Raw genomic sequence first — 15,718 nt, forward strand, 5'->3', positions numbered from 1 at the left:
TTAATTTTTAAATAAAAAAATTTCAAGTTTAATCTTAATTTTTCATTAATAATTTTATATTCTTCACAAATTAATAATTTTTTTATTTTTTAAATTCAGATCATTGTCACAAGAATTCACATAATTGTCACGAGTATTTTTAAATGTGTTCGTGATTTTTCACTGCATCATTAATTATATTTACTAAAGTTAATAATGAAAGGTCACATCGCTCTTCAATTCCGTGATCTCCTAAAACGTACCAGGGGGAACGAACTCTGTTGATACCTCAATTAAACTATTTAGTCCCTTTCGGTGTAATTTGAAAATTAATAAAAATTTAAGTTAAAGTTAACAACTAATTTTAATTACATATATAATGGAACTTATAACTTTTAATCTTATATTTCGTTAACCTTTATTAAAATTTACTAAAATTCTTTTTAACTACACCAAACATTGGCCTAGTCAAATTTACCTTTTCTAACTAATCCATAATCATAGCTCATTATGTGGACATTATTCTTCAGTATCTAAATTATTCCAATCCCATTCCAACTTTCTAACTCATCATAACTATTTTGAACAAATTCTCCTATGGTCACACTCGAGTTATCATGAATAGTCACAATGAAGATAATAGGCCATATGTCTATCTTCAGGGAGAAAAAATAAATAAAATCAATGATATAATTATTCATATTCATCTTGTTGTTGGATTTTATACACAATAATAAAGAGATGAAAGAGATAAATCAACACAAATATTTATGTGGTGCGACGATGTGCCTACGTCTACGAAAGTGAATCGGAAATAATTTTTATTCAGTATGAAAATTGGGTTACAATATTATTATTTATACTAACCCTAACCCAAGTACATATAAGACTTTAAGGCCTGTACAAGAAAATACCCATGTATCGTACCATGGGGAAAACTGTTCCATTCAGTGCGCTACGCTCTCCTCACTCCACTCCACTCTGGTATCAGCTTATTTGATCCAATAAATATGTATTTCACTCTATATGAGCCACATACACAACACATCTAATCTTCAAGGATGACTTCTGACGCTATTCTAGATATTGTAGTAATGTCCGACAATAACAATTATTGAAGCCATGCCTTAGATATATTTGGTTTGATGCTTTGAGAATTGTTATAAACACTTAAAAGCTAGTCAAGAAAGCATCTAGGTTGTTTTAAATAGCTGTATAGAGTGCGAATAGGTCGTTTTCATGTATTTAACTATAACAATATCAAACAAAGCGATGAAACTCTTTTCAATCTTCAATGTTACTTTTTTCCCGATAAAGTTCAGATTTATTATTTTGATTTCACTGTCCCTTCAACAATTTTTTAGACTTTGTATATCCATTCTTCAAAGCAAATGAGAAGATATCAAGCTATAATGTGCTATTGCGTCAAAAACATGTGTAGGCGTCTTCTCTTTTGCTAAGAAAAATGATGTGCCGAAGTGTAAAATATGTGTTGAGGGAACAACCAAGGAGACAAACAAATAAGCGATAATATATCTCAACTCCTACATAAATGGATTACTTGTTGTTTGAAAGTAGATAATTGTTCATATCAGTCGATTTTATCTTATGATGATTCTTCTACTTCAAATTCAAAAACGTGTGAATGAAAATTAATGAGGGGACTTTTCAACGAGCAATATCATCTAATTATTCACTTCTTAGCATCCAATGACAGCCTTCTTGTCCTTCAAAAAATAGATGGTATTTCTGAAGTGGTAGGTAGAGTTTTCAACCAAAATTTCAGTAGGGTGTTCCCTATTTTAGGGAATTTTTGGTACTGGTATTGAAGCCAGTTTTTGGTGTCACTGAACCTTTGGGACTTCGACCAAAAAATCCTCGTGTTCTTTAATTTTGAGTTATTTTGGTGTTGTTGTTGATGATGGTTGACCATTACTGTCGAAGACCAAAACTGGACATATTATTTCATCTGTAATGATCCAGTTCCTCATGAACCCTAGATCTGCAATGATATATTGATATTCTTTAGGAAACTTGCTCGATTTGGAATTCTCTAAGCAACCTTTGGTATTGTTGAAATTTTTTATTTTTTATTATTTTTTTATTTTTTACAAACTCTTTATCCGGTAACTATTCTTATCCTTCTTTGCTAAATATTCAATATTAAAATGTCAATACCAGAAAACGCTCCAAAAACCCTATATTTATCTTTTTCTATGATTCCTCAAGAATATGAGGGAATAAATGTTTATTCAAAAAGAAGAGTAAATTGAAATTGATTCTTCTTTTGCATACTGAAAATACTAATGAGTATTTTGTATAAGGAGTTTGTCTGACTGTTGATTCTGTGAACTGTGAAATTCTTGAAATCTTTTCCGAGCATGTTTTATTTGAAAATTACCTTAAATTAAAACTGTATATTAGAAAATTATTTGGAGTGTTATTTTAAAGATTTTCAAGAATTACACGTAAAGGTTTTTAAATCTGTACTTACGTGATTGCTGTGTTAATTTACTGAGTGTAAACGAAATTTCTTGAAAATAATTGCCTTAACTATAAAGAATTGTTTTGTTGTGTTATGTTTGACATATTTTTGTGATTTGTTCACATTTAGTGATCTTAACGACATCTGAATACACACAGAAATAAAAAGGAAACACTCTTAGTGTCTTCAAAACTAAAATGACTACTAAAATCGATATAGAGATTTGGGATATCAAATGTGACTTTAGTCTTTGGTGACAGAAAATAAGAGCTCTTATGCTTCAACAAAAATGAGCTAAAGCCATTGATGAATCTTGATCTGCAGATTTAGCTCCCTCCAAACGAAATGAACATGATAAAATGTCCTGGCATTCTTTGTTTCTTCATGTTTCTGATGTAGTCATCAAATACAGTAGGAGAAACTCATAAGGCTTCTGTTTTGTGGACAACTATTAAAAAATTATATCTCGCTAAAACTTTATCCAATAAGTGTTTTCTTTGGATACAACTTTTATTTTTAAGTTTGATCCTAGTGCTCACTTAGAAGATAAAATTGATGGACTAAACAGAATAACTCAAGATCTTATAAATTGTGGTGAAAACATATCTAATGATCTATAAGTAGTAGGATTGTTGAATGCACCAGGTAAAAAGTAAGATATTAAAAATGCTCTAAATATGGAAGGGATGAGTTCACTATTGAATTATTCTTACCTCTCAAAGAACATAGAATAGAACTTAAAACTGGCCATAAGAAAGTTCTAAATGTTGAAAATCTAATGGTAAAATTAAAAGGTTCTAAGAAAGGAATGATCATATAATTACACTAAAATTACGATCCCAACAAAGAGAAGATGTAATGACCCAAGTTCTAAAGTTTGAGTGCCACTGAATTTTTTTCTTGAACATAAAAAAAAATGCTTTCTACAACTTAATTAAATACTATCAAAATTCGACATCAAATAAAAATCTTCTAGAGATATAAATAAAAGTAACAAGTTCTTAAATAAATAAACATGAGCATGGTGGGTCTCTTTCACTTGTCACTTTGCCAGCCCTCTCATGTTTTGATTGTCATGAACCTTAATTTCCTGGAAGTGGTATAAAAAGGGAGTGAGATAAAATCATGAGAAGCATATAATTATGTGGATTAATATTTGTAAAGAATTTAAGAAACTTCTTACATATATACATACATAGGGAGACACGAAAATCTATACTCAACATAGGCGGTATAAAATTTTCATGTGTAGTGCTACTATACTCCAGTCCAAATCTCGTAACATTGATTATTTCAACTGTTTAAAATTTTGATTTAATTAAAAGAGATAAAATTAAAATATAATCTCATTTACCTTTAAATTTAAATAAGATAGAGATAAAATCAAAATATTATCTCAACCATTTAAAATTTCAGTTTAATTAAAAGAAATAAAATTAAAACATTATCTAATTTATCTTTAAAATTAAATAAGATTTTGATAACTAAGGCTTAAGCCCAAAGGAAAAGTAAACAAAAGGTGTGGGGTATCATTTTACTCGATGGACTTTCATGTAATTAATCAGGCTAAAATATTAACCCTGACTATTTTTATAATGTGCCGAAGAAACTAATAAAATTAGGCCTATGGGTACCGGCATTACAATCTACCCTTTAAACAATAAATTTCATCCTCGAAGTTTATCTTAGATTTCTTTGGCTTCTTCAATTGAGTGATTGAGCCATTGTATCTTCACTAAAAAGATTACCTTATCCTTGAATTCTTGAAATTCCTTATTAATGATTCTAATTGGAACTTCATCATAACTCAAACCTCTCTCTAACTCAATGGACTGATTGTTGGCCACATTACTTGGATCAAGGATGTACTTTTCAAGCATTGGGCGCAACCTTGATAAATACCTTATCACTATCGAAAACCCCAATTCCTTTCTTCTACTATCAGCATAACTTTTCTGTCTATGTTGAAAAATATTTTCATATTGGCTCGAATTTTCTTCATAGTTTGCACTGTCCATTCAATAGTCTCTAAACTTAAAATCTTTTGCTCATCGACCTCATCCTAATGAACTGACAATCTACACTTCATCTTATACAATGCTTCATAGGGTGCAATTCCAATAGAGGCATGATAGCTCATGTTATATGCAAACTCGATTAAGGATAAATATTTCTCCAATGCCCCCAAACTCAAGAGGACAAGTTTAAAGCATATCCTCAAATGTTTGCATAGTTTACTTAAACTGACCATCTATCTAAGGGTGGAAAATCGTACTTAATTTTAGCTTAGTCCTCATAGCCCTATGTAAGCTTTTCCTGAATTTTGATGTGAACCTTAGATCTCTATCGGATACGATTGAAACGAGCATACCATATAACCTTACTATCTTATTCACATACAACTGTTGAGAATGTCATTTGAACGAGCAAAAAATGAGCAAATTTGGTAAGTTGATCCACAATGGCCTAAATAGTCTCATGACCTTTTGTTAACTTTAGGAAACTGACCACAAAGTCCATCATTACATGTTCCCACTTCATTTCGGAACCTCTAATGGTTCAAGCAACCCTGACAATCGTTGGTGTTCAACCTTCACTTGTTGATATACTAAACACATTTTGACATTTCAACTATATGTCTTTTCAGGTCTTCTTACCAAAGTATCACCTTAAGGTCTCAGTGATCTTTGTATCTCCTGGATGTACTAAATAAGGGTGGGGTGAACATTCTCTAGTATTTCCATTTTCAACTCCTCAAAGTTTGGCACGTAAAGGGTCTTGATAATATAAGGTGTTACCTTTATCCATGGTAAATCATTTTGCTTATATATATCAATCTCTAACTTAATAAATTCAAACAACTGATCGACTTTCTGTGGTCCTTAATCTTATCATGGAGCATTGGTAGAATTGAAAGTGGTGCCACCAGAGCAATAGCACCTAGCGGTGCTATGACCTCTTTAAGACTTAATCTCTCGAATTTCTTCCATAATGGCTCTTGCATGGTTAAAGTTGCTACTTGAAACGTTACTTTATGACTCAAGGTATTTGCTACAACATTCGCCTTCCTTGGGTGATTTGAATGTTGCAATCATAATATTTTACCTACTCAAGCCATCTCCTTGTCTCATATTCAACTCCTTTTGAGTAAAGATGTACATGTGACTCTTGTGATTTGTATAAATGTCACACTCATCTTCATAAAGATAGTACCTCCAAATTTTTAGTTTATGGACTATAACAGCAAATTCTAAGTTATGTATGGGGTAGTTTGCTCATGTGACTTCAATTATCTTGATGCATAAGCGACCACTTTACATGCTTCATCAAGTCATAAAATATTCCCTGCTTAGAGGCATCACTATAAATTATAAAACCCCCTAATCTTTCAGGTATAGTTAATTGGAGAACTCATTAGCTTCTGCTTCAGTTCCTCAAAACGTTGCTCAAATTTCTCTGTCCAATCAAACATTGTATTCTGACGTGTTAATTCTGTTGGTGTCTTGGTATCTTAGAGAATCCTTCAATAAACCTTCTATAGTATCCCGCTAAGTCCAAAAAGCTTTGAATTTCTCCTACATTGGTTGGCCTCAACAATTTAACAATGTCTCTACTTTGTTTGGGTTAACCTCTACGCCTCAGGTTTTGACAATGTGTCCAACGGATACGATCAATTTAATCAAAACTCATATTTCTTGAACTTAGCATAAAGTTTCTCCTTCTATAGAACTCCTAGCAGTATCCTTAAGTGCCCTTCATGCTCTTCGTTACGTCTTGAATAGATGAGAATATTATAGATGAACATGATAACAAACTAATCAAAGTACTCATGAAAGACACGATTCATCAAATCCATAAAGACTTCGAGAGCATTAGTTAGGCCAAATGGCATACCTAAGAACTCGTAATGGCCAATACCGAGTTCTATAGGCTATCTTTAAATGTCACTTGCCTTGATTCTTAATTGATGGTAACCAAATTTTAGATCAATCTTGGAGAACACCACTATGCCCTAAAATTGATCAAACAAATCCTCAATCCTAGGGAGATGATACTTATTCTTGATAGTAATTTTATTCAATTCTCTACAATAAAGTATGTTCTTATCGAGTCATCATTTGCTTAACAAACTGCACCAACACTTTCTATGGTGAAACACTGGATCCTTTTTCTACCAATTCTTCTACTTGTGTCTTTAGTTTCTACAAATCTTTCAATGCCATCCTATATAGAGCCTTAGATATAGGTGCAGAGCCTGTAGTGAGATTGATTGTGAACTCTACCTCCCGTTCTGATGGCACTCCAAGCAATTCTTCAAGAAAAAATTATGGATATTCTCGTACTACACTAACATCATTAATTGTTAGTTCACTGTTTTCCACTTTTCCTATCACTGATATTAAGAAACCTACACTATCTTCTGATTGTAAGATCCATAGTGCTTGCAGTGCATAAATGATGCGAGGTAAGGGTTAATTCCATGTTTTAGATAATCAAATTTCCTTTTTTCCTAGTTTAGGAATACATATTCTTTCTCAAAGTAACGAGTTTTCTCGTGGTTCTTGGATATTCAATCCATCTCAAGAATCACATCAAGTTCGTTTATGTCTATCACTTACAACTCCATTTCCAATGATCTACCATCAATTTCTACCCTTAATAATTTAACTATACGATCTGTGTTCAACATATTCCCCAAGGGAATAGACATGTAGAATCAAACATCACACCCAATTTATATATGAATTTAAGGGATATAAAGGAATGAGTTATGTCAAAATTTATCAATACATCAGCTAGTATGCCAGACATGAGGATGTTACCCACCAAAACATTTCGATTCTAATCCTCATTTTTCTTTGTCAATGCAAAGATTCTTTCCAGCCCCTTGGTGCATATACCTACCTCTCCTGTGTATTGCCATATTTTAACTGTGTATTCTTTTATTTATTTTTGACATTCTCATTCTTTTGTTGTCCGTTTTCACATTGTTTGTTCTTAGGGTAAAACATAGCTATGTGTTCTCGTTTTCCCCACCAAAAACATACATTTTGTCCCTAGAATAAAAGTTCCCAGATGGTGCTTCTAGCATTTGTCACAAAGCTGAAAGCTCTTATTGCCATAATGCCATCTTGAGACATATTTTCTTTACCCTTCTTCGAGAAGTTTTTATTTCATTTACCCATATTATCCATCCACTAGCATTTCTCTGACTACCTATACAGTTGTTTATTTTCTCCATTAGCATGTCCTTTGAAATCTGTTAACTGTGCTTTCGCTAAAACCTCATGGTAAGTTCCCAGATCAAGCACTATCACATCCTATCTCAAATTATCCCTTAAATACTGTTTGAAACGTCTCGCCTTCTTCTCCTATATGTCCACAAAAGTAGGAACATAATGAAAACTTGTGCTCATATTCGGTTAATGACATTGAACTTTGTATCAATGTGAGAAACTCTGCTTCCTTTCGATTTGGAACACTTATTGGATAGTACTTCTTCAAAAGAATTTGTTTGGGCGGTTAATGAGTTCAAAGATCCTTTTTATACCTACCAGTCAATCCTCTGTTTCTAAAGGGTATGTGCTACCATCAAACGTTGGGTGATGTTGTCTTCTGAATTCTAAAACTGCAATAGTGGTTCTAGTGTCTATTATAGCTTCTTGAGGTGGTTGAGGTTGTAGTGACGCAAGCACTGATGTCAGCTGTCAAGGAGGTGGTGGCTTCGACATAGTAGCTTGGTTGAACGTTCGCATCATGTCAAGAAATTGCTGGGCAAGCTATTGTTCGATCACAATAGGTTGAGGTTGTTCAATCACATTATTCCCTATTTGTTAACTCCTAATCACCTATGACGATCATATGGTATATCGAAACCAAATATCATATAACCATAATCCAGCATGTGTTCTAAAGTTATAAACATATTTACAGGTCATTTCAAATGTTATACAATATAGTATCCCCAAAATATAAATAATAGACTATAAGCTCAAAATAACAGACCACAAAATAACTATACAAGTCGTCGTCCATGTACATCGAACTCTGAAATCCCGTAAGAACTTCATAGCTAGCCATGATCTCTATATAGTTTCATGCTCACTTAAAATGCAAGAACTACATAAGCTAACGCTTAGTAAGCAAAATCATGCACGTTTTTCATTTTAAACATTTTGCTAAAGATGCATCATATTCAAGTATTCATCAAAATCAGCTCAAAATAACTTCATTTGAAATCTTTTATTTCATTGGGCCTTTGACTCACCTACTATGCAGCGGATAGAATTCTACGTAATATCAATAATCAAATAGACAATAACGACATCGACGAGTGGACCATCCTCTCGTGACAACTAGAGCCCATCCCCTAACTGCCTCTAAGATCACCCAAGAAGTCTCCCACTCGACAACGCTAATAATCATAATATCACACGAACACGATCAAGTGGTCTACCCTCCATTGATTATCAAAGGCCCATCCCCTGTCTACCTTTGCAATCACTCCAAAAGTATCACCCGCGATGTCAAAATATATCACATGAGCATGCCGCAGTACCCTAGTAGTGGTCAATAAAACATTTATATGGAAAACTCAATTTGAAACCATGTTTCACATGTTGAATTTTCAACCATGATCATATGTGGTGCATGTAGATGAAAATGCTTATGAATGCATGCTTAATAAAAATCAGTATCAATGGGTTCCACAACTACATACTCAATAATCATAACCATCATATGATATAAATGAGCCTCTTACTAAAGTTAGTAAATATTCCAACATTACTTTGTCACAGATATTCAATTTTTGTATCATAGCTGCAATTAAAATTTTACTTACATTTTGCCCTTGTGTGTGCAAGCTCCTACGGAGATTGGATCATTTTTTTTTTCACTTAACGTTGGAAAGTCTCCTGTATTACCATTTAATAATAAAGACGGTCCTCAATTTAATAGTCTTAATACACACAATCCCAAAACACATCCATTCACATCAAAATAATTTAAACGAATTCATCATTTCAAGTTACTAACGGCATTACAATCTTGTCACATAAATCACGATATTTTTCGAGTCCAATTATGAACATCAACGTCATCCAATTGTTGTCAACAACCTAACACTCCTTAGAATCTATTTTCTAGGCCCAAGAGATAATTGATTGACATGTAAATGTTGAAATCACATTAAACACACAAATGGACAAAACCTGTTTTCAGATTTCCATTCCTGTCCAATTATTTTTTCAATCCTTTCTCACCCATTTATCTATATACGATACGACTCCCAAATTTTTATCACACTTCTACAACACGTATGTGAAGCTAATTATGCTCTATATTTGTAACAAGTGAAGTTTTTTTAGCCTCAAAAATCGTCCCTTTTTCACCACATCAAATCAGGAAGTTTTGTTTTCCATGTGACAGTTTTCGATTTCCCATTGTATTATTATGCCATCAATAGAATTCTAGACCATTAAAGATCACTTCTATTCTTCATGGTTGCATATAAAAACATGAATATTGATATATATAAGTTATACTCTAAGTATCATCTAAAATCAAGTTTGAAATCATTCAAAACCAGCAACCTACCTCTGTCCAGGTTGTTTTCTTTCAAATTCTTGTTATTAATTGCCCCTATTTTACCATCATAAAATCATCAAAACCTCCCACCTAATTTCAAGAAAGTTCAGAATTTGGATAGGTTATAAAACACCAAAAAGAACAAAGGAAAGATTTCAAAACCGTGAGTTGAACTAACATGCTCAAACTGCAATTCCAATTTCTTGTTTTTCTATTTCTCTTTGCTTCCTTTGCTCTCTCTTTCTCTCAGGGTCACTTGGGGATAAATTTGGAGGGTTGAATATCTTATTTAAGAGATATATAAGTAATCTTGAAGATTGGGGTCGTGAGTGATACTTAAGGGTGAAGAAAATTGTGGTTGAAGGACAAGTGAACTTAAGCATAAGCTATCCAAGCAAGATATGGATTTATGCAGCCAACTTTGACCTTTCCCTTATCTTATATGGAGTCATATGTGTCTTAGAAGATGTATATCTATCCAATATATAGTGATAATGGTTTAGAAGACGTGTTGGAGGCCTTAAGGTCGAAGGAATTAAATGTTAGATTGACAAGTCCTCACAAGGTAAGTAGGAGGTGTCTCTTTTGCTGCAATCTTTGACTTTCTTACTGTTATATTTGGATCTATTTATGATTTATAAGATATATGTTCATCCTATATTAAGTACTTAAGGGATAGGACACGAGGTTGATGCCTTAAGGTTAAAGGAATTAGGTATTAAAATGACAAATATTTCAAGCATGAGGTGATCACTAGTTAACAAAAAAAAAAAAAATAATAATAATAATAATAATAATAATAATAATAAATCTAATTTTATATCTATCTTTACAGGTATAAATCAAGTATATTTGGCTTATGTTGATGTTCTTACAATCCATTTCACTTGCCCTAAGATCCCAAAATATTTTATAGAGATAATTCTTCAACCGTTCATTTAATTACTTACCCGATTGATACCCGATTTTCGAACGATTTCAACAATTTGCACCTTGATATTTATAACATTATATGAAACATATATTATTACATCGTGATCATGTCACTTCATGCCTAATGTCCCAAATATGTCAATTGCTTACCTAGGGTTTAAGGGGACCTTGATCAATCAAATGGAAAGCTTGAACTTTTGTCGATATTAATTTCCTGTCTTTTTGATATTTCATTACTTACTAAGCCAATTTTCAACATTTTAACAAATATTCTTTTTATTGATGAGGTCAAATCTAAAGCAAGTTATTTATTTTGATTATAACATCTGTTGACGTCAAAATTAGCAAGAATAATTTTGAACCAACTTTAAGAAAAAAAGTGATTTATGCTTGAAAAAGACCACAAAAATGTCATTTCTGTGTGATTATGCCATAAGTCGTTATCTGAACTCACTCTTTTTTTTAAAGAGTCTTATTCAACTATTTATACATAGTTTCAGCCGACATTACATTAAATCAATCAAATCAGCAACAGTGTCGTGCTCGGAACTCGGGTCGCCAAATTCTCCTGTGATTGGCCGATGAGGCCGGTGGTCATGTGTCAATGTATTACCCAGGTAATGATGACCTGTAAGGGGTTGCAGTTTGAGGACTTGGAATTGGTTGTTCCGGGCGACGATGACGTCACCTGTGGTAAGTGTATCTGATTGATAGGGTGATGTGATAAGGGATAATTATGATGTTTTCCTGAGATAACGGCGGCTATGTCTGCCCTGGGAGTATAGGCCGAAATTATATTTAACTGAGGTGGGATTAGCAAATATTTTTATTAGGTCGAAGTTCGGATGTCAACAGTTAATCCCCAGGTAAACTCTACCGTAGGGGGGCCTGACCTCAGTGATGCTTTCTCCAAGAAGTACATTTATTGCTGTGACAAGTGTCATCTTTTGAGGTGGATGAGCTGTACGCCATTTATAAGTAGCTTCTTCAGCAAGCTTTGGCTAAAACTACGTTGTTTTGTTTCTTAAGCTTTTGAGCCGTTGATTTTTCCCTCAATTTCTAGACGAACGGTTCAAATCGCACCCTATCAGCTTCTCTTTCTTTAAATTCCTTTTTGGTCAATCATTTCTCCTCCTATTTCGCTGGTTTTACTTTCTCAAATATTTGGCCAATTTCCTGAGTTCGTATTCGAGTGAGGTCGTTTTCCCAGTTCGTTTCCCAGGTATTCTTCTATTCTTATCTGCTTCTTCCTTTCAATTTATGCTTTGTTTCCTAGTTTATACATGAGTTCGGACGAGTCTAGAGTTCATTCCTGGGGCAACCAGCAGGAAGAGTCAGTTTCCTTCTCGACGAGTTCGTCTTCTAGTTGTAGGAATGTTTTTACCCTTGTTCCTATTTCCATAATTAACAGGATCGACTTAGGGCATCCTGTCATGGACTTAGGATGTGAGGGTTCCAAGGGAGCAGGTAGATCCGGTAAGGATGTTCGGAGTGGGGGGCGAATTCTTATAGGTCGGTTGTGATAGGGGATGTGTTAGCCAGCTGGCGAGCTAAATACGCCATTCCTAGTTCGGTAGTGATGATAATACCAGAACCATCTGACTGGCCTGATGCTCTTCCTGAGGGATGTGTTGCTCTGAACTCAACTATCCTTCATGCCGGCCTATGGCTTCCCTTTCCTAGGGCGATTCGTACATTCCTTTCTTCCTGGGGCATAGCTCCCACGCAGCTATGCCCTAACGGGTGGTGAACCTTAATAGCCACCCTTATTCTGTGGAACCAAATGGGGAATCCCGAGCTAAGTGTCCAGCAGTTCAATTCTCTGTTTACTTTTAAGGAGGATAGGAAGAACTCGGGTTGGTGGTACACAAGTGTTAGGCCCATGACGAGAGGTTCTCTGGTGTTAGATACCCCTTCCTCAATTAAGAAGTGGAAGGAAGAGTGGTTCTATGTATCGGGGGAGTGGTAGTTTCATTCTGCTGGGGTGAATAGGGAGGACGTGGTCCCCAGGCTCTATCATTCTTTATGTAAGTGTCTTTTTGGACTTTAATCTTTTAGTAAGGCATATGTTGACGAAGTACTGACCTCGGTATTTTTCCTTTGTGCAGATTACAAGAAGGAGACGTTAACCAAATATACACAAAGGCGAGCTGAGGTAATAAGATCATTACCTAAAAAGCAAAGGTCCTATAAGTTTGTGATCTCAGGTTTGAACTTATATCGTACCGGTTTGTTGCAAGTACGAGCTTCAAGTTCGGCTCCATCCAGTTCAGGTACTGTTTTGACCCTCATTCGCGGTTGTAGTTTCTTTATGTATATACATGTTTATTGAGCATTTCACTATTTTCCCAGATCATCAGGACGAGATGCAGGGCTACAAGGCAGCAAAGGTGACAACTGCGGCCAAAGAAAAGAAGAGAGAAGTCCCAGAATGGTTGGAGAGCCGTTCTGAAGAAGTGGAGGAGGAGGTTCCATTGAGGAACCGACCTACGCCCCCGGCAGCACTGAGAATTCCTGAGGTAGTGCCGTTATCGAGCCCTTCTTTGCCTTTTCCAGCTGCCCCTTCTACTTTTGGGACCAATTTTGCAAACTTGCAGGATAGGGGCCCAGATTTACAGAGGCCGAGCTGGGAAAGTTTGGTGGGACATAGATCAGAAATATTTTTGGATTATCTCTGAGTTCTTTCTCCTTCCAGGGGAATGACTGCCGCACTCACTTCACCTTTGAGGGAGTCGGCCAATCTGCTTACCCAGAGCTTGGGTGAGAAAGAGCAGGGCTATCTAAATTAGATGTCCATTGGTGAGGCCTTGATCACTGCTCAGCTCTATGGCCACTGATCAGTTTTATACATGATGGCAGTGACGGATAAGGTATACTTCTTACTTGATTTTTGATCAATTTTATAACTATTTTAATGACTTACTTGATTTTTTATTTTTGAAAAATAGGTGAAGTTCGAGCTGGACAAACTCATAGAGGCAAAGGATCAGGCCTTCAATCTTTATAACAGCATGGAGGCTGAAAAGGCCCAGTTCATTCTGAGGAAGAAGGAGTATGAAGAGAAGCTGAATCGGATGGGGATCGAGCTAAACTCCAGGCACGATGTCGAGGAGAGATTGATGGGAGAGATCAAGGCATTGAGGGCCTCGGAGGAAGAGGCCAGAGCTCGAGCAGAAGAAGAGCGCGGCAAAGTCAGAGAGGCCATCCAGAAGGTACAAAAGGCCAACGAAAGGGCAAGGCAGGCCACCAAAAGGGTTGAAGAGTTTGAGGCTAAGGTTGACAGAGCGGTGAAGGCCTGGCAGGAGTCCTCCGAGTTTGACGTCGTAGCCCAGGATGTCTACGTTGTAGCCCTGGAGGAGCTGGTAGGGCACATCAGGAATGAGAGGACTGATATTGATGTGGCCTTTCTGGATGAGGCACTAGAGGGGCAGAAGGAAGAGCTGCGAAGGTTGTCTGAGTTTGCTAGAGTCCGGGTATTATCGACAACTCAGGATGTTGAAGATATTACCCCAGCCCCTCAAGACCCTTAATCGGTTAAAAATATTATTTTTTGGTATTTAGTTTTGCACTATGTTTTTGGCTTATGAATGAACTTTATTTTAACTTTTTTATGACATTTTGTTTGGAATGGATAATTGTTTTATGACAATGACTCACAAACTTAGCTAAATTTGTAAGAGCATTACAATAGCATGTAGAATTACCTTGAATGAATTGTACTTAGTTGTACAATAATTCCTTTCCAAACCAGGCTTATGCATTGAAATTTTTTTACTAAGTGTAGTACATTTTTACCAAGTGTAGTACCACGTACGGCCTTAGCTCGTCGTGCGTATAGGGCAAGACTTTATAAGATTCCTTAGGAGAAATTTTTTTCACTAAGTGTCGCAGCACATACGACCTTAGATCGGCCTGCGTATGGAGCAGGACTTTATGAGATTCCTTAGGAGTTTTATGAGATTTTTGGGCTGCCTTCGAATTTCAAGGAGCTCTAACTGACATTCAGATAAGGAATAAAGCTTCAGTAGACAAGTTGGTGATTGTCAAGGATGAATTGAAAGGAATAAAAGCCAAAGCTGAAGCGATGAGGGCCCAACAAGTTGAAGATGTGGCTAAATTGGATTCTGCCTTAGCCAAAATAGAAGCTCTGAAGAGGAAAGTACACGAGTTCAGTGCAAGGTAGCCTCCTTAACAAAGAATGTGGAGACCTCAAACAATCATCAGAAGCTTATTGCAGAGGCTCTGGAGAAAGCAAACTTAGAGCTCACTAGGCTCAAAGATTCGAATTAATCTAATGAAGACCAAATAAAGCACTATGTACAGGAGGCTGAGAAAGCCAAGGTTGAGACTCCACTGGCGATTGATGTGGCTGTGAAGGACTACATCGCTAACTTCCACCTCACAAAAGAGTATTAAAGCTTCCCCACATATTAGAGGAGGTTTGACTACGCCAAAATAATGGAACAGATGGAAGAACTTTTTCCAGAACTAAACACAGCTGAGCTAAGGGTAGAATATTTGGATGAATTGCTCAAATTCCAGCTGAGGCGGTAGTTGAAGGACAAGTGGACCAGAAGGATCTTGAGAAAGAAACTTCAACTTAAGCACCTGCTAAGGCATTGAAGCCTCAACCACCTCTGGCATAGTGTAGAATTTTTTATTTTCCTTCTGTAGTGGCTTCGGCTCTCTATTATAAATGCTTCATTAATGAAATGAATGTTCTTGTTCCTT

The 15,718-nt window shown here is 35.5% G+C and overlaps 1 protein-coding gene across 1 annotated transcript; it reads left to right on the forward strand.

The window, feature by feature from the left end:
• The first annotated feature begins 13,839 nt into the window (after window positions 1-13,839).
• On the forward strand, window positions 13,840-15,403 carry LOC111379343 (trigger factor-like). Its single transcript, XM_023002703.1, has 4 exons — window positions 13,840-13,857; window positions 13,936-14,460; window positions 14,994-15,146; window positions 15,311-15,403. The coding sequence occupies exons 1-4, from the start codon at window positions 13,840-13,842 to the stop codon at window positions 15,401-15,403; spliced, it is 789 nt and encodes a 262-aa protein (XP_022858471.1).
• Window positions 15,404-15,718: the final 315 nt, after the last annotated feature.

This window comes from Olea europaea, unplaced genomic scaffold (genome assembly GCF_002742605.1).
Source record: "Olea europaea var. sylvestris unplaced genomic scaffold, O_europaea_v1 scaffold1973, whole genome shotgun sequence".
NCBI classification, from domain to species: domain Eukaryota; kingdom Viridiplantae; phylum Streptophyta; class Magnoliopsida; order Lamiales; family Oleaceae; genus Olea; species Olea europaea.

What these genes read in the sequence shown, in the direction of transcription:
- LOC111379343 (XM_023002703.1), top strand. An exon ending in CTGAGTTTGCTAGAGTCCGG is followed by an intron (nt 14,461 to 14,993) that starts GTATTATCGACA and finishes ACTGACATTCAG; the next exon opens with ATAAGGAATAAAGCTTCAGT. An exon ending in TAGAAGCTCTGAAGAGGAAA is followed by an intron (nt 15,147 to 15,310) that starts GTACACGAGTTC and finishes CACTATGTACAG; the next exon opens with GAGGCTGAGAAAGCCAAGGT.